The sequence below is a fragment of the Chiloscyllium plagiosum genome, chromosome 6, assembly GCF_004010195.1.
Source record: "Chiloscyllium plagiosum isolate BGI_BamShark_2017 chromosome 6, ASM401019v2, whole genome shotgun sequence".
In the NCBI taxonomy this organism is placed as follows: Eukaryota; Metazoa; Chordata; class Chondrichthyes; order Orectolobiformes; family Hemiscylliidae; genus Chiloscyllium; species Chiloscyllium plagiosum.
Genome location: NC_057715.1, coordinates 91,088,777 through 91,109,269, shown reverse-complemented (window position 1 = coordinate 91,109,269; position 20,493 = coordinate 91,088,777). Strand labels below are relative to the sequence as shown.

The following is a 20,493-nucleotide window of genomic DNA, read 5'->3' as shown; positions in this document are numbered from 1 at the left end:
TGTCTGATTTTTACAGGTACTAACTACTTAATATCTACTTAGCTTCAGAAAACTAAGCCATACTTCTTGGAGATTCATGAAAATGAAAATTAAACTGTCCCAGTTGAACTGATATCAATATTCATAAAATTGATAAGTAGTGCTACAACAAATCTGCGATAATTGAATACTGTGATATCGCAAATTCTGTCAATAATATACTGAGTTCATGCTGCTAAATTGATGTTGAATTGTAAATTTGTCACTTGAACTTGGGAATACTTATTGCCAGAACAAGTGAGCCATGTCATTTGTCAGTACTTACAGCTGCAGATCTTAAGAATTGATACATGATATTGGTATAAAGCTGTAGCTTTGCAATTTTGTTCCATGATACAACTTTTGTTTGCCTTTAACCCTTAAGTGATTTTCTTTCAGTAGGAAGGTCTAGTAAAAAAACACACACACAAAATTCTGTGGAGTTTTGTATTAAAATTATTGCTGGTTCTTGGTATTTAGTTTAATATTTAATGAATTGCAAGTTAGTAAATGGAACATGCAATAAAATCACTCAGGCTAAATTTATCACTGGGCAAAAGCAAGATGCTAAAAATGCTGGAAATACTCAGCAAGTCTGTCAGGTTGATGTGCAATATCCTAGCAGCAGTTTCCTTTACCATGAGCACATGAGAAACCAGAGGCCCACTGGACAGTCAATGCTATCCTGTGATTCATGGTTCTCGTCTTTCCCCACATTGGTATGAATATAGCACATATTGGTATGCTACACCCATACCAATGTGTGTAGCAAACTTGGACCCATTCTGCCTTACAAAGTGTCACTGTTCAGCCCTTAGGGGTGATTAAGCAATTTTCATTTCAAGACTCATCATGGTCTGCTGCATCTTTCACATCCTCAGAGCAAAGCTTGATGAGCTTCAGAGGAAGGAAGGAGTTTACCATTAGATTCTTCCTTCCAACTGGGTTGTCTGTGATCAGCACACCTGGCTGCAGTGCCAGTGAAAGACATCATAATGCCCCATTCAAAATCAGACCAACACTGACAGCTTGACTCTTGCTGGCCAACACAGCACCCGCTTGGTTCCGATGCTAAAATAAAAGCTACCACAAAATAAACAATCTAAGCTACCATATATACTTGGATGAAAGCCATGTTTTTGAGATAACCTTTTCGACAAACAGTAATGGGTTGACTGATGCATGTTTAATAGCGTCAACAGGTTGAAGTCCATGGTAGGGTGAGAATTGCAGCATTAGGTGCTGTATCTATTTTATGTTTATTATATTCAAGCAACTGAAAGATAAACCAATTTTATACCAGTCTATAACATTTAACTACAGGCATCTACCACTTAACTCAAATGCACCTCAGTTTAAGTAGTGTTTCTTTGCATCAGCTCAAGTCCCCATGAAAGCCCTCCACCTGCTGATAATTAATTACAACTGATATACAATTGACATTGTAGAGGGCTATTGTGGTGCAGTGGTAGTACCCCTACCTTTGAATTATGAGGCCTGGGGGATTCAAGTTCCACCTGTTCTAGAGATGTATAATAAGTTGATGAGTAAATAGGTACAATTGACATTGCTACCTTCCACGCAAAGAACAGTGGAATATATTAGAAGTTCTGATTTTGATGCCATTCAAATTCAACAAAGCAAATGATATGGCTTTGGATGGGATATTAATTTTCCAATTGGCCTTTCTTCATCCATGTTGTATGGAAAAAAGGATGATTAGGATATACAAGCAGTTGGCAGACTATCAGGTAGGAGTGCGAGACTGGGAAGCTAGCAAAATAGCTCCCTTTGATACATTTCACCACTTTGAATGGCTCTAAAGGGTGGCCTAGGGTGGAAGTATATTAACTACCTGCTCAATGGAAGACAGTAAGCAATTTGCATTCTCAAGGCCACTTTAGGCAGGATTTGGGAGGGCTTTTAAGCAGCAAAGTGGCCTTCCACTCATCGCAGAGGATGCAAACTCTCCAAGGATATGGCCCTTTGGCATTCTGGGAATTATCAAAACTTGATGTCCTGTTCGATGAGGAAGATCCTAGTTAGTAAAAAGTTTTAACACTGGTCATTCCCCTAACTGGGGATACCAGAATCTGAGATGCTGTTCTTAATAAATGTTGAGTGTGAAGGCATGTAATCAGGAGACTATCCCTGGGATAATAACTCCTGCAGTCTGACTCCCAACCAGAATGGTCCTTGGACCACATTTGTCTCCAGTGTCAGGGTCTAAAAAGCCTCCGTATTGTAGTAGACATTTGTTCCGTACATACAGAAATAGGTGCTTATCTCAGTTTGTATACCAAATGTTTTTCTTACTGTAATTTTTTTGAATGAAAATGGTTTAAAAGGTTGCGCTTCTCTCTGGAGGCTTTTGGGGGATGTATTCATTGTGGAATAGCAGCAGTTTGTTTCTATGAGATAGAAAGATTAGAATTTGTTACTGAAAGACTCAGAGGACAACCCATTCTATGTTATGAACAGGAAAGACTTTTGTTTATTGATTTGCTCTTAATGGGTAATGTCAAGCACCTTAGCCAGTATGTAAATGCCTGACATTCAATACTCTATCAAGATGTTTCCACAATGCAACAATCCACAGTACGAGCCAATATTGTACAATTTATCAAGATGTCCGGTTGGTGATCAGGACAGTCATTACCTCTGACACAATTAAGGTTTCCACACATACACAAAATGAAAACACATTATTAGGTTAATGTCAATACAAGAAATCTCACAAATAGGATGCAAGTGTTCTGACTGCAATCCTGTCCCCAGAATTGAACACGTGAAGCCTTCAGAGTAATCTAGCATGACACTTCAGAATAATTTCAGATTGGCCTGGGTTCCAACAGGTAGCATGGGAAAGATATCAACTACCTGATGAATGAATTAAGAAGGATTAGGAGGCTCACAAGCAGCAATGTGCCCTCCACCAACTGTAAATAAATTATCCAAATGATATATAAACTATCCAAGTCACTGGACCTGAAATGCTAACTCTGCTTTCGCTCCACAGAAGCTGCCAGAGCTGTTAAGTTCCTCCAGCAATTACTCTTCTTTTTCCCTTCAGCTTTCTTATTTTTTGTTTCGTTTGTCTTATATCAAGAATAATTGCAATGAAAAGGGTTTGCTACCTCAGGAAGTCAAGGAGATTGGCATTGAAGACCAAGAAGTGAAGCATCTTGGTCTCTGGGCAAGAGGATATTGGACTTGAAGGGGAGGATGGGGTTCAGGGCAACTGGCAGCCAGAGAAGCATGATTATAATTGTCATTATTAAGTAAAGTTACTTGAGTCGTGTCTGTTCACCTGACCCTACCATCCCACTTGTTTTCAAAGATTAAGTATCGGTTTATTATACTTGCAATTATATAGTGCTTGCAACACAAGCATTTCAAAATTCTTCATGAAATATAAGGAAAGGAATCTGAAGCAAAATAATGTGACACATAGACGGGTGCCAAATACTTTGGTCAGAAATGAGTTTTGAGGAAGATGTTCAAGGAGGGAGGTTTGGAGGCAGAAACTTTCACGAAGGTGATTCCAGAATAAGAGTCTGAACAAGGTGAGACATTAAAACTGAGGTTATGTTTGTTCTCTCAGGTAGATGTGAAGGATTCTATGCCACTATATGAAGAAAGAGGAAATTCTCTCTCACATCAATAATTACCATTTGAGCAACACCAATTCCCAATTGTTGTTCTTTATGACAAATTGACTGCTGGGTCTTTTACATTACAAAATTAACTCCACTTCAAAATTAGTTGCAGAGCATTGGCAATATCCTGATGTCATAAAGGGTATTATGTAAATACAAGTTCTGCTTTTCAACTCCCTCTCCATTTTCTGAATGGTGTAAATGAATATCCAAAAGGTAGAAAATATACCTGCAGTAACACCTGACTTTGGCAACTTCTGACACAATCTCTTTGATGTTTTAGTTCTTCTCATCATTATTTACATCAAAGTAAATAAATTATCCAAGAAAAATCCCCAGTTTGGGAGTAAAATTGTGCCTTGAGCAAAATTGAGTAAATCATAAATTACTTAATTCCCACAGAATTAAAATTATGAAAGAAATGTCACCCCTAATACACACACACAACACAGATACATCACACAAAGTTACTTGCTGAGGTGACCTCTGCCTCAGGAATAATGTTGCAGTTTTGAGTCTGTAATCATTTAAAAAAATACAGTGTGTCTTCATCGAAATATGGCAATTCAGAGAATAATTCAAAACATGCTCATTCCCTGTTGTGGTTCCTTGATAATAGGTTTCCTCTAGTATATTTTTCCTTTAAATTTATTTTCTTTAAACACAAACAGAAGGTCCTATATCAAACAGTGTTGCAGAGAGTTCAGTTGGCACATTCTTTTTTCAAAATTGGCTTTCTGTTTGGACATTGCCTTTTATATAACTAAGTTTCTCTGACACACAGTTGTTTTGTTCTGAAAAATCCAAATGTTTCATAGGTGATTGCAGGCTTTATTAGTGATAATGGATGTGAATTGCTAACAGTGCTTTGATTTACCATTGGCCATTTTTGTGAAGCTATAAGGCATCTTATCATATTGTCTGGTAACTATTGAGTGATCAAAGATGCATTAAAAGCTTCTGCTGCTGTGTAGTATACAGCTTCAATCACCTTTTATATAGCCATTCCTGTCCTGAATGTTGAACAGTCCTGACTTGATCCAGCAATACAGGGTCGGAGAGCTATAAAGCACAGAAATAGACTGTTTGATCCAACTTGTCCACACCGCCCGGATAGTCTAGTCCCATTTGCCAGCTTTTGGTCATATCCCTCTTAAACCCTTCTAAATCATGTACCCATCCAAATGCCTTTTAAGTGTTTTAATTATACCCACCTCCACTGGCAGCTCATTCCATACACATGCCACCCTCGGCGTGAAAATATTGCCCCTTATGTCCCTTGTATATCTTTCCTCTCTCACCTTAAAGCTGTGCCCTCTAGGTTTGGACTCCCCTAAACAGGGAAAAAGACCTTGGCTGTTCAACCTAACCATTGTCCCTCATAATTTTATAAATCTACAAGCCTCAATCAGATTCCGCCACTCCAGGCAAAGTAGCTCCAGCCTATTCAGCTTCTCTCCATAACTCAAACCCTCCAACTACAGTAACATCCTTGTGAATCTTTTCTGCACCCTTTAAACTTTAACAATTTCGCATGTGTTTACTGTGGAAAAGGACATGGAAGATAAAGAATGTAGGGAAACAGATGGTATCAGCTTGAAAAATGTCCATTCTACAGAGGAGGAAGTACTGGATATCTTAAAATGCATAAAAGTGGATAAAGACCTGATCAGATGTACCCTAGAACTCTGTGGGAAGCTAGGGAAGTGATTGCTGCACCTCTTACTGAGATATTTGTATCATCGATAGTCACAAGTGAGGTGCCGGAAGACTGGAGGTTGGCTAATGTGGTAACACTATTTAAGACAGGTGGTAAGGATAAGCCAGGGAACTGTAGACTGGTGAGTCTGACGTTGGTGGTGGGCAAGTTGTAGGAGGGAATCCTGAGGGACAGAATGAACATGTATTTGGAAAGGCAAGGACTGATTGGGTCAATATGACTTTGTGCGTGGGAAATCATGTCTCACAAACTTGACTGAGTTTTTTGAAGAAGAAATAGAGGATTGATGAGGGCAGAGCATTAGACATGATCTATATAGACTTCAGTAAGGCATTCGACAAGGTTCTCCATGGGAGACTGGTTAGCAACGTTAGATCTCATAGAATACAGGGAAAACTAGCCATTTGGATACAGAACTGGCTCAAAGGTTTAGGACAGAGGGTGGGGATGGAGGGATGTTTCTCAGACTGGAGGCCTGTGACCAGTGGAGTGCTACAATGATTGGTGCTGGATCCACTACATTTCTTTATTTATTTGAATGATTTGGATATGAACATAAGCGTTCATATGAACATAGGTATAGTTGGTAAGTTTGCAGATGACACAAAATTTGGAAGTGTAGTGGACAGTGAAAAAGGTTACTTTGGAATACAACAGGATGTTGATCAGATGGGCCAGTGGACTAAGGAGTGGCAGATGGAGTTTGATTTCGATAAATGCGAGGTGCTGCATTTTGGGAAAGCAAATCTTAGCAGGACTTAATGGTAAGGTCCTAGGGAGTGTTGCCTAACAAAGCAACCTTTGAGTGCAGGTTCATAGCTTCTTGAAAGAAGAGTCGCAGGTAGAGAGGATAGTGAAGAAGGCTTTGTTGGTCAGAGTATTGAGTACAGGACTTGGGAGGTCATGTTGCGGCTGTACAGGGCATTGGTTAGGCCACTTTTGAAATATTGCATGCAATTCTGTTCTTCCTATCGGAAGGTTTTTGTGAAGCGTGAAAGGGTTCAGAAAAGATTTACAAGGATGTTGCCAGGGTTGGAGGATTCGAGTTATAGGGAGAGGTTAAATAGTCTGGGGCTATTTTCCTTGGAGCATCGGACACTGAAGGGTGATCTTATAGAGGTTTACAAAATCATGAGGGGCCTGGATATGATAAATAGACAAAGTCTTTTCCCTAGGGTGGGGGAGTTCAGAATTGGAGGGCATAGGTTTAAGGTAAGGGGGAAAGATATAAAAGAGACCTATGGGGCAAATTTGTTATGCAGAGGGTGGTGCATGTGTGGAATAGGCTGCCAGAGGAAATGATGGAGGCTGGTACAAATGCAACATTTAAAAGGCATCTTGATGGGTATATGAATAGGAAGGTTTAGAGGGATATGGGCAGGGTGCTGGCTAGTGGGACTAGATTGGGGTGGGATGTCTGGTCAGCATGGACGAGTTGGACCGAAGCGTCTGTTTCCATGCTGTACATCTCAATGACTCTAACAAACTTCCTACGGCTGGGAGACCAGAATTGAATGCAGTATTCTAAATGTGGCCTAATCAATGTCCTGTACAGCCACAGCATGACGTCCCAACTCCTATACTCAATGCACTGAGCAATATAGACAAGCGTACCAAATGTTTTCTTCACTACCCTGTCTACCTGCAACTCCACATTTCAGGAACTATGAACTTGCACCCCAAGGTCTCTTTGTTTGGCAATGTTCCATGAAGTGTATAAGTCCTGCCCAGATTTGCCTCACCGTAATTGCCACACTTCACATTTATCTAAATTAAACTCACCTACTACTCCTCAGCCCATTTAATGAAGGCCCCAATGTATTGAGATAAACGTCTTCACTGTCCACTATAATTTTGGTGTCACCTGCAAACTTACTAACCATATCTCCTATATTCACATCCAAATAATTTCTGTAAATGACAAAAAGCAGGTAACCCAGCACCAAACCTTGCGGCACACCACTGGTCATAGGCATCCAGTCCAAAGAACAATCCTCCACCACCACCCTCTGTCTCCTACCTTCAAGCCAATTTTATATCCAAATGGATAACTCTCCCTGGATTTGATGTGATCTAACCTTGCTGACCAGTCTACCATGCAGAACCTTGTCAAATGCCTTGCTGAAGTCCAAATCAACAACGTCCACCACTCTGCCTTCATCAATCTTCTTTGTCACTTCTTCAAAAAACTCAATCAAGTTAGTAAAACACAAATTTCCACACAGAAAGCCATGTTGACTGTCCCTACTCAGTCCTTGCCTTTTCAAATATATGTAGATTCTGTCCCTCAGAATCCCCTCCGATAACTCACAGGTCGATTGTTCCCTGGCTTATCCTAACCCAAGATGATTGATACAAATATTTCAACGATGGGCCTAGCAATCACTTCCCTGGCTTCCCCCAAATTTCTGAGATACACCTAATCAGGTCCCAGGGATTTATCCAACTTTATGCATTTTAAGAAGTCCAGCATTTCCCCCTCTGTAATATGGACACTTTTCAAGGTAACACTGTTTATTTCTCCAAGTTGTCCAGTTTCCATATCCTTATCCACAATAAACACTGACACGAAATATTTGTTTAGTATCTCACCCACCTCCTGTGGTTCCACATGTAGACCCTCTTCCTAGTTACTCCTTTGTGCTTAATTTAGTTGTAGAATCTCTTTGGATTCTCCTTAACCCCATTTACCAAAGTTATCTCATTTCCTCTTTTTGTCCTCCTGATTTCCCTCTTAGTATACTCATAGAGCCCTTATACTCCTTAAGGGATTCACTCAATCCCAGCTATCTATACCTGACAAATGCCTCCTTTTTCTTGACTAGAGCCTCAATTTCTCTAATCACCCAGCATTCTTTACACCCACCAGCCTTGCCCTTCACACTAACGGGAACATATTGCCTCTGGTCTCTTGTTATCTCATTTCTGAAGCCTTCTCACTTTCCAACTGCCCTTTTACCTGCGAATAACCTCCCCTAATCAACGTTGAAAGTTCCTGCCTAATACTGTGAAAATTGGCCTTCCTCCAATTTAGAACTTTAACTTTTAGATCAGGTCTATCCTCTTCCATAACTAACAAATTAATAGTAAAAGAAAAAAACTTCTAGAATTATGATCACTGTCCCAAAGTGCTCCCCCAATGATACCTCAGTCACTTACCCTGTATTATTTCTCAAGAGATGATCAAATTTTGCTCCTTCTCTTGTAGGTTCATCCACATACTAAATAAAGAAATATTTTTGTAGGCGCTTTACAAATTCCTATCCATCCAAGCCAATTATAGTATGATAGTCCCAGTCTATGTTTAGAAAGTTAAAATCCCCTACCATTGCAATGCTACCATTCTTCCAGATATCTGAGATGTAACATTAAGGTTATTTTCTTCTGCTTTTATTCTGAAAAGAATTGTAACTATTATTGTGAAGATTATACCAGTTAGTCTGTTAAAATTATATTTATGCTTTCTTTTCTTTAAGAGACAAGGCTTTGAAATGGCATGAACTATGGCTCAGCTGTACTACAAAAGAAGTGACAATGCACCATACAGAGATCGAATTTCTCTTCGAATTGTGAGAGCAGAAACTGAACTCTCTCCTGCAGAAAAGGCTTACCTGAGTGCTGTTGAGAAAGGTGATTACGCAAGTGTCAAACAAGCTCTTGAAGAAGCTGAGATTTATTTTAAAATCAACATCAACTGTATTGACCCTCTGGGACGGACTGCACTTCTCATAGGCATTGAGAATGAGAACTTGGAAATTATTGAACTTCTTCTGAGTTTCAATGTGTATGTAGGAGATGCTCTTCTCCATGCCATCAGGAAGGAAGTTGTTGGGGCTGTTGAACTACTATTAAATCATAAGAAACCTAGTGGAGAAAAGCAAGTAAGTTGTCTCAAAAATAAAGTGTACAGCATGTATGACATATCTGAATTGAATGTTTCGGGGCTTTTGTTTTTAAAAACAGCGCATTGTTTTTAATCTCGAGGTTCCTCATTATAAAGTGCAGTCAAGATGTTCATAATTTTGAATCAATACTAGAAAATGCATTGCCTAATTTATTCTGCTACCATAATATCATATTTTAAATCTGATCCAAAACACTGATAAATGGAACAATAAATCAACCAAAGGAGTCAATAAGACTTTTGTTAATTACACTCAATGCATAATTTGAATGGCTTTCATATTTTAATAAATAAGGAATCAATTATTTTACAATTATTTATTTTAGTAGGTTATTATTTTGGACCTGAGTTAACAATCAAATTCATTTAAGCTTGTTTGCATATAGCTGCTGTGTATTTAAAGGGTATAAACAAGGAAAGAACAGACATAGACGCAATTTGGGTAGAATTAGTTGTCAGTAATGGAGGTAAGCTATCATATGCATTCACCCACGTAACTGCGAAATGTCTTCAAACTGCTTGTTTTGCATGTTTAGGTTCTTAGGAAGATATACATTGCCCAATGAAATAAAAGTTCCATTGACATTGCCATCTGGGTAGTCTCATGATATGACAATATTAGCAAACAATCTCCAGTAATTAGTTTATGACAGGCATTGCTGAGGTGAGAAAAACCTCCAATTCTGGAAAGTTTTGGGTACCCAAAAGTCAAAATCACCTATTCCACCTTTCTACTCCAAGCATGCCAGACATGACATGTTGTGGAGGCGCCAGTGTTGGACTGGGATGGACAAAGTTATAATTGACACAACATCCAGGTTATAGTCCAACTGGTTTATTTGAAAGTTCTAGCTTTCAGAGCACTGCTTCTTCCACATGTAGCTGTGGTTTGGAAGCACAGCTTAACCTGGTGCTGTGTGGTTTTGGATTTGACATGTGATATAGTAACGACTCATGTACTGTGCTGCAAAATGTAATTTTCAGAATTAAGTCTTCATAACATGCATTGGAATGAATCGATGTAATATCACCTCCTGATGGAGCGTCTTTCATTGGTTTATTGTTTTCTGTCAGTCATAATGGTCTAGCAGAAATCTCATGGAGGGTTACAAGAGTTAGATTTTTTTTTCTGCCCACTTTTTGGTTCTAATTCATGAGCTACAAATTGTTGGATGTGTGATCAACAATGTATTTAGAACATCTATGACATTAAAAGATTATTCTCTTAACCAATTAAGTATCAGAATAGGGAATGAAACAATGAATGAGGGAGATGAGGGAAATAGAATGGATTGCAATAAAATTAATTATGGTGGAGAAGTGCAGAGAAAGAAAAACAATTGAATTGAGAGACAATAAAGATACAGAAAGAAAAACATTGGAAACAAACCTTTAGAAACCTGTTGGAGTGACACTCCATGGTTTCAGTTGTTCCCTTTCTCAACCTCTGAGTTTGAGTGGCATTTCAGTGGCACAGATTTTGTCTCAAAAGGATTCTTAAGTCAGGAAATAGAATTCCTAACTTTCTGCAGTGACTACATTTTTGTGCATTTGTGGTGCAAATCAACAATATTTCGAAACTTGGGGAAATTGAGAATGAGCGGTGTTTGTGTGGCTAACATCAGAGCTTGACAAATCTTTCAATTTGTGATAGTTTACAACCCATTCTGTTCCCTCCTCAGTTGGCATCCTCGCTAATCTCTTCATGTAGATGTCTCCTAAAAATTTCTGATCTCTATCTCTGGCTGTGGCTAGTGTTACAAGTATGGCTGCTAAAAATACCTGCATCTGGGAAATGGATTTCCATAATGCTCATGAGCCACTGCCATTACTTTAGCAGGACCTAAGGAGAACCTTTTTCTTTTAGGCATGGTTCTTCTGCTTTTGTTCTACTTCTCACTTCTCCAATAAGGTTGGTGCAAACATTTCAGGATGCTGATGTTTCTCTAATGAGAGATCTCTGGCTAAAAACATTAGCTCTGTTTCTCCTGGATATTGCCTCGGCTGCTGAGTATTTCCAGCATATTTTGTTTTGCTTCTGAAAGACTGAGAGGTTCTTTTTTTTGCTGGAACATACAGTATAAAAATAAAATCTGACCAAGATCTGCAAAGGTATCAAAGTTTCTGATAAGGAGAATAGGGAATAAAACTGATTGGTGTGCTGGGAATTAAGGCATGAGATTGCCACAAAGAGGGAGAAGGGACTTTTTTTTTCTAAATGGAATAGCTACAGTATGGAAATTGTATCAGAAACAGAATTTATTGTAGGGAAATTGAATCAATGCTTAATAAAAATGTATAACATTTTATGGGATAAGGGAATAGGAATAAAAATAAGTTAATAGCTCATTTATAGTATCAAGACATATACAATGCACCAGATGGTCAGCTATTGTAGTGTAAGCTCCTATGTTGATGATTAGTTATAATTCAAGTCATAAAAGGCTATAGATTGAATTCTGTACTGGAATTTAAAGCTTTCAAGGATTATAACCAGTTTAAACATAATTGCCTCATTCAGAGGATAACAAAATGGTCTCACTGGGTCTCTCACTTGAAGTGGCTGATAACTTGTGTGAACAGAATGTCTTTTCATCTCTGAGACAATTAAGTGGCACTAGGTGAAATGGAGAGGAAACATCAATGTAGTTATCTTCAGTATATGAGAGAATGTTTACTCAACATCCAAACATTAGATTTAATCAGTCAGGGGTGAAGCCAAGAGGCAGTTTTTTCACAAAAGCTGGTGGAATTTTCTCCCTAAAAGTTCTGAATGTTCAGTCAATTATAAGTTAATGTAAATGAATTAAGGTGCAGATTAACCATGGTCTCATCGTATGCTGGAACTGTTTTGCAATCTAGATTTTCACTGGTTCAGTGAAAGTTTGTGTTAAAATCCATCAGTAAAATCACAGTTTTAAAATCTTGCGTGAACCGCGTAATCAAGTTGAGCAACAGAACGTAACATTTTAATACTTTCTTTCATTACCTTGAGGTATCTAAGGAAAGAAGTCTTTGTGTAGTTTAATATCGCTGAAAATGTGTTTATCACAAGCATTTACAATAAGGCTGTCCAGTCCTTCTCCAGAGTGACTCATCTTGAAGTCATTAAAATTCTTTAATTAAACTGTATTGAAATAATTATAATTTCACTGTATACATTAGTCATTTTCTAATAAAATGAACAAATCTTTGGTAAGAGAGAACCCTTGAAACATATGAACCAGTATTTGTGCTTCTAAGAAAATGTGTATCATCTGAAATGTATGCCTTAGTCAGTGCAATGACTGGAGTCATTCAGTTCTGACCTTCAGGGAGGGCCAGTTTTGTTGGGAATTAATTTTGAGCCAGTATGAAAAATTGCAGAATTCAGAATTATTAGCCCAAATCTTCTAGTCAGTTCTACAGAGAATATGTCCAATATTCATTGCTACTTAATCAGTCCACTTACCATTTTACACTGCAACTTGTGTAGCAAGGATGCTTGTGGAGCAAGGGTGTAGGGACAGACACCATCAGGAGGTAAATTGTTGGATATAAATACAGTGTAGCTATGACCCCTTTTCTTGCCATGAAGTAAGACTGTGCCCCTTCATATCTATCTTTAACTCATTGACAGCTTCATTAAAACAATGTAAATCAATCTCTGAATCTGCACAGACTCATACACTGATCAATGCTCACACAACCCCTTCACGATGGGCCATGTTTACACTCACCCTCACCCTAACAATGCTTGTGCCACCCTCTGCTTTTCCCCCCAAATCAAAATACTTAACTCATCTGCCTGACACCACACTGTGGAGCGGAGGGCATGCGTACATGGAAGGGTGTGAATAATGTGATGAGGAAGTGTTGGTAGTAGTGGAGAACATGACTGTGGTATTTTTACACTATAGTATAAACTCCTATGTTGAAGATTAGTTACAATTCAAGTCATAGAAGGCTTTAGATTGAATTTGTTATGGGAATGTATAGCTTTCAAGGATTATAACTAGTTTAAATTTAATTGCCTCATTCAGAGGAGAACAAAATGGTCTCACTGGGTCTCCTACTTGAACTGGCTGATAACTTGCGTGAACAGAATGTATTTTCATCTGTGAGACAGTTAATTACATTTGAAAGAATATGTAGGTAAGTTTAAGGACTTTTACATGGTTCCTGAGCAAGCACGTACAGAGAAAACAGTCTAGATCTGTATGGTTCTATCTCACCCACTGCAACTAGAATCATAGGGCAGTCTGGGCAGAATAAAAACAGCCGTTGGAAGTTTAAAATTCCTGTATAAGTGCAATACATGTGCATATTTTGGGACTTCATTAGGAACCCAAAATGCATTAATGGTATGAATTAGGTTGAAAGCATCTTCTCATATTGGAAGATTTGGGCCAGTGTAAGTGGCTTTGGAAGTAACTACTTGAAACTTAAAAATCCACAACAAGTTGCATTGGTTCAGCTAATTTCTGCTCCAGTTGCACTGATAAAATGAGAGAAAAACTGATCAGAGTATGTTCTGCTCACAATGATGCATTTCCTGTGTTTTGTTCCACAGGTTCCACCAATACTACTAGATAAACAGTTTTCAGAATTTACACCAGATATTACACCAATAATTCTTGCAGCCCACACCAACAATTATGAGATCATAAAGCTTCTTGTGCAGAGGGGAGTGTCTATACCACAGCCTCATGAAGTTCGTTGCAACTGTGTGGAGTGTGTTTCCAGCTCAGATGTTGACAGTCTACGTCATTCTCGATCAAGACTGAACATATACAAAGCCTTAGCAAGTCCATCTTTAATTGCTTTGTCCAGTGAAGACCCCTTTCTGACTGCATTTCATTTGAGCTGGGAGCTTCAGGAACTAAGTAAAGTGGAAAATGAATTTAAATCTGAATATGAGGAATTATCACATCAGTGTGAATCATTTGCAAAAGATTTATTGGACCAGACAAGGAGCTCCCGGGAATTAGAAATAATACTTAATTATAGAGATGATAATAGCATTCTGGAAGTGCAGACGGCTAATGATCTTTCCAGGTTAAAGTTGGCAATTAAGTATCATCAGAAAGAGGTAAGAATACTGGAAAGCAATCATTTATTATTTAACTTGTGTGCCCTGATCACAAGATTGTGCGCTAGAAATAAGTCTGTAGATGGGTCAGCAACTTCCAAGATTTAATTAAATGTGGATTCATGTAGAATTAAATTGCAGAGGCTCATTTTATTCTCTTCCACCTTCATACTTAATGCCTAGTAAATTGGTATTGTTAAGAGAGAAGTGCAAGTTAAAGAGAAAAGTACTGCAATTGTTTATCTCGGAGTAATTAATATAAAACTATCAAAGTAAGCACATTACAAAAATGGAAATTTTCACCAGGGCTATATAAATTGGATTGTTGTAAGCAGTTGTGGGTTTGAATTTCGATAATTAAAATCTTGAATGTATTTTCTCTCTAGACGCAGTTCAGTAATAGGATGCAGAGGAGAAAGGAGCATTTGGTCCATTGAACTATCATTCATTAATTATTGCTGCTCCCAATGCATTTCACATGATTACTATGGATATCAATCGCTATTTTTAAAACAGAATTATAATTGTCAGCATTCTACATTCAAGACTGTTTATCTGGCATTTTCTCCGGGGGTCTCAGGATCATCTGCCCAATTTAGCCAGGGAATCTTTTAATTCACTCACAGGGATGTAGGTGTTGTTGGCTGGGCCAGTGTTAATTGGCCATTCTTATTTACATTTGAGAAGATGGTGGTGAGCTATCTTCTTGAACCACTGCAATCTATTTAGTGCAGGTAAACACACAGTGCCGTTTGGGATGGAATTCCAGGGTTTTGACCGAGCACTGAAGGAATTTGATATATTTCCCAGCCAGGATAGTGAATGGCTTGGAGGGGAACTTACACGTGGTGATGGTCCCATGTATCTGTTGTCCTTCTAGATGATAGTGGTCAAGGGTTTGGATGGTTCTGTCTCAGTGAATTATTGCAGTGCATCTTGCAGATGGTACACACTGTCAACATTTTGGAAATAGTCCTGAAGCCTTGTGCTCTGGCAGTACTTGTTCAGCAATAACCTGTTCAGCGATGCCCAAATTGTATTCCACCAGGGCCACTCAGCTCCTAACTTCATTACAGCCTAGACAGCTCTTGACATCAAGGCCGTATTTGACCAAGTATGGTATCAAGGAGCTTGATGGCACTGTTTATGGTACCTTCAATCACTTTAATCAGATTAAGGATAGACTGTTATAGCAGTAATTGATCAGGTTGGATATGTATTATTTTTCCCAAAACTAACAGACCTGAGAAATTTTCCATATTGTCAGATAGATGTCAATATCATAGTTTTACAGGAACAACTCGGCAAGGAAGATGTCACCGTCCAGAGCACAGGGCTTGAGGAATATAGCCAAAATGTTGTCAGCGCCTGCAGCTTTTGCAATATACAGTGCCTTCAATCATTTCTTAATATCACGTGGACTGAATCAAATTTGCTGAGAAATGGCATCTATGTTGCCGTGGAAATACCTTAAACTGGGAAGAATCACAACATCAAGAAATGGCCCAATTTAGACTCCTGCCTCAAAGAACAAAGTTTACATAACAGTCTATTTGCAACAAGATCTGGACAACATTCAGATTAGTGCTGATGTAACATGGATTCCACATAAATGCTAGGCAATGACCATTTCCATCAAGAGGGAATCTAATGATGTCTGCTATATATTCAATAGTATTACTATCATTGAATTTCCACTATCAATACCCTATGGGTTATCATTGACCATAAATTTACCTAGACCAGCCATATACATACTGTAACTACAAGGGAAGGTTAGACACTAGGAATTCTGCAGCCTGCAGCTCACCACCTGACTTTCAATGCCGCTCTACCATGTACAAGGCCCGAATCTGGAGTGTGGTGGAATCCTATCACCTCCTTGTATTACTGCAAGAAGCCTATAACATTTAAGAAGCTTGATGCTATCTAGGACAATGCTACCGACTTGAATGCACCCGCTCCACCCCATATCCATCTCATTCAACTAACTTTAACACTCAACCTCTCACCCACTAGCCTTCCTATCCAGTGTCAGTGATCTGCAAGGAATGGTCAGTTATGGTTTCATATCTTAAGAGACTGCAATGGGCCTGCTTTCATTATGACATGATGGGGCTTTAAACATAGACCTATCATTCTGTGACAGTGAAAGAGAAAACTATCACAAGCTGATCCCTCTCAGCTCACTAGTTTCATTGAGATAACGTTCAACTGAAGCTCCGGGGAGTCATCACAACGATTTGTTGCTCAATCCTATCTTCTTAGAGCACTTCATAGCAGTAGTAGATAGGTGGTACAGCAAATTTAGTAGCTGACATGCACAGAAGGACATAATGTATCTTGATTAATTGGATTGTTTGACACCTTTGTGAATATTGTTCTGTAATATTAGCATAGGCTTAACTATATAGAGCTTTACATTTGTGTATATAGCTTACAACTCTCAGTCCAATTATGGTAATGGCTCTAAACGTTTACCTTACAAATGAAATAATCAAAAGTCCCAACAGTGAGGAACTTTGGGAAGATGTGGGAAAAGAAATTGACTTTATGTGTCAATGTTTGGTTGCCTTTCACTGGACTCACCATCCTGTTCCACTCTTTCCTGAGCACACACTTTGTTCTCCCTCTCATCCAACAACTTCATAAGCAGTAAGAATTTGTTTATTGAAATACAGCAAAACACATCAATGATAGAGACCTTTCCTGAGCTTTATTGAAGAGCAATTGTCACCTCCTGTATGCAATGGTGAATTGACACCAGACTGATTTCATAAAGGTGCCTAGGACAAAACTGTAACTAAACATATGATGGAGGCATTTACGATTGCTTCTTTTACTGGTGTGTTCTTCTGGCTGAAATGAAGTAGAATCATGGAATGGTGCAGTACAGAAGAGGCCTTTCAGCCTATTGAATCTGTATCAGCAAATGCCCACTACTGCCTACACTAGTATGACTTTCTGGCACTAGGCCCATAGCCTTGAATGTTATGACACTTCAAATGTTCATTCAAGTGAAGTTGCCTGCCACAACTACCCTCCCAGTCAATGCATTTCACAGCCCTACCACTCTCTGGGTGAGAGAACGTTTCCTCAAATCCCCTCTGAACCCCCTGCCTTTCACTTTAAAATTGCATCCACTTGTTCTTGGCCCTTTGACCAAGGGGCACAATTTTTTTTATCCATTCTATCCATGCCCCTCAAGCAGGTTGCGCCCTCCCCCACTCAACCTTCTCTGTTGTAAAAAAAACAACCTGAATGTATTCCTTCTTCCTAGCTGAAATATTCCACCCCAGGCAACATTTTGGTGAATCGAAATGAAAACCAACGGAACACCGGATGTTGGAAATTAGAAACAAAAACAGAAATTGCTGGAAAAGCTCAGCAGGTCTGGCAGCATCTGTGATGATTCCTTTGCATTCCTGTCCAGTGCAAATCACATCCTTCCTATAGTGTGGTGACCAGAACTGCACACAGTACTCCAGCTGTAACCTAACCAAAGTTACCCTCCCTGCTCTTATAATCTATGCCTTGACTGATAAAGGCAAGATACCCTATTAACCTGTCCAAACACCTTCAGGGATCTGTGGACAAGCATTCCAATGTCCCTGTGTTCCTCTGAGCTTCCTTGTGTCTTGTCTTGTAAGTTAGCACATATCCTGAGAAACCCACAAAAATAGTGCAACCTTAAGAATTTTGAACGTGTTTTGTTATTTAATAAGATTATAGCCCATTTTGTACTTCAGCTCTGTAACTCTGCACAATGTCTGCAGCCCTTAATTCTACTAATATCTAAAACTCCAAAAGCATTTGTTGAATGGTCTTAATGACTAAACATCTCCATCCCACAGGAGTGTAGAGTAGATTTACAACCTTTGAAGAAAGTTCTTACCATCATAGTTTTTAATGGATTACCCGTTATTTTGATGCTTGACCTCCAGCTCAAGATGCCGAGACAGGGGAAACTTCTTCCCAGAATCTACTCTTTCAACCTTCTTGGAAATTTTATATGTTTCAATAAGATAATGTTTCATTTTCTTAAATTGCTTGAAATCAAGGTACATCTATTTCTTTACTCATCTGAGGGAATCTCTGGTGCAGTTATATACTTCCTTTGACAAAGAGACCAATAATCCCTGAAGCCATCACATGTAGATAGATGCATCGAAATTAGAAGCAAGAGTAGGCATTTCAACCCTTCAAACCTGCTGACCATCTAACTCATTCCTCTGTTGCTGTTTTCTCCCCATTCCCTTGATCCCATTAGCCCTAATAACTATCTAGCACCTGTTTGAAAAACATTCAATTATCTTGGCCTCAGCTGCTTTCTGTAGCAGGAGATACCAAGGCTCACCCCTGTCTGCAAGAACTTTGCAGCATGAATACTGATGAGTGACTATCTGTTTGATTCTGTCATAGAGTACAGGTTATTCAGCTCCAATCGGTATTCCTCTTAAGAACAGATGTGTTTTAAGACATCTACCTTCTTCCCTGCCCCCCCCCCCCCCCCTCAAATAAAGGCCTTGCTCATAAATTCAAATGCTTGGAGGTTGCACTATTCTCTAGAGGTAGTCATGCAAAATAACATAAGAGGAGGATGGCAGGAATGTTGGCCTGGATCCATACATACAACAGCTGGAAAAAAAACATAGGTCTCACTGAAGATGTTACCGTGTATGGTGACGAAACGTCTAAAATCGAACCTTCCGTCTCAACAGCAAACCTACATCCAGAACCTCAACCTGAGGTACAAATCTTCTCAAAACTCGCTAGCAGCTTCATTGGAATGAAGACAAATGATGCTTATTGAGAGGGTACCACTTTCCTTTGATAAGATAAAAATAGATTTTATTTCAGAGGTCTTAACCTTCGAGACTATTTAATGATGAAGTTGTATCCACAAAGAAGAGCAGAGGAGTAGCATCATTAAATTGTAAAAGTAGGATGTTAGCATCTTGTATGCACAAGTTCAGGAAGAAAGGGTGGATACATTGATGGAAGAATGGCAGAGTAAAAATGCATTTCTTTGAATGCCTCACAGAAGGTCTACTGTAATTCAGTGAAAATCCCTGCAGAGCCCACTGTTTACATTTGAAGATTCACAGCTACACCTGCCAGGCAGCAACTGGAGTAAATATGAAAGGACGATATAAGGTTTAAAAGGTCAGAGTTTCTTACTGTCTCAACAGACAGGATCACTGGAGCTCAAGACGAAGGATTTTATGGGTTCTCAAAGAAAAGTAGAATATTATTGTGAGGTTTCAGCATTGGTGGTAAATGTTCCTGTTCCAGAGTCGATAAAATGTGGCGCTGTAGAATGCACAGCAGGCAGCAACTAAGGAGCAAGAGAGTCGACGTTTCGGGCATAACCCTTCACCAGGACAGGAGAGGGTAAAGGGGACTGTTAACAAATGTGGGGAATGGGGCTCAGGAAAAGATCGGTGGGATGGCGATAATGGACAAAGATCAATAAGAAGTGTGGAGCAGATAGTTGGGAAGGAAGATGGACAGGTAGGTCGGGTCAAGAGGGCGAAGCCAAATCAGAGGGTTTGCTCTGGGATGGGATGGAGGGAAGGAAGATTTGGAAACTGGTGAATTCAATGTTGAGGCCATAAGGTTGTAGGTTCCCAGGGCTGAAGATGAGGTCTTGCTCCTCCAGTTTGCAGGTAGTCTTCTGTAGGTGGTGGAGAAGGCATGGATATGTCATTGGAGGAGTGGGAGGGGGAGTTGAAATGGATGGCCACAGGAAGGTGGGGTTGGTTGATGTGTGCAGGCCAAAGATGTTCCTTGAACCATTCTGCAGGTTTGCGCTGGGTCTCTCCAATGTAGAGGAGACCATATCAGTAGCAACGGATGCAGTAAATGATGTTCGAAGATATGCAAGTAAATCTCTGCCAGATTTGGAATGATCCTTTGGGGAGAAAGTGAGGACTGCAGATGCTGGAGATCAGAGCTGAAAATGTGTTGCTGGAAAAGCGCAGCAGGTCAGGCAGCATCCAAGGAGCAGGAGAATCGACGTTTTGGGCTTAAGCCCTTCTTCAGGAATGAGGAAAGTGTGTCCAGCAGGCTAAGATAAAAGGTAGGGAGGAGGGACTTGGGGGAGGGCGGTTGGAAATGC

General features: G+C 39.4%; 1 protein-coding gene across 2 annotated transcripts in view; it reads left to right on the top strand.

The window, feature by feature from the left end:
• The window catches only part of trpc4b (transient receptor potential cation channel, subfamily C, member 4b), a 98,300-nt gene that overhangs the window by 43,754 nt on the left and 34,053 nt on the right, over window positions 1–20,493 (top strand). For both annotated transcript variants that reach the window (XM_043692114.1, XM_043692115.1), the window contains exons 2-3: window positions 8,874–9,278; window positions 13,854–14,372. In XM_043692114.1, coding sequence (XP_043548049.1) covers window positions 8,901–9,278; window positions 13,854–14,372 — 897 coding nt within the window. In that variant the 5' untranslated portion in view covers window positions 8,874–8,900. The remainder of the gene's footprint in view (window positions 1–8,873; window positions 9,279–13,853; window positions 14,373–20,493) is intronic.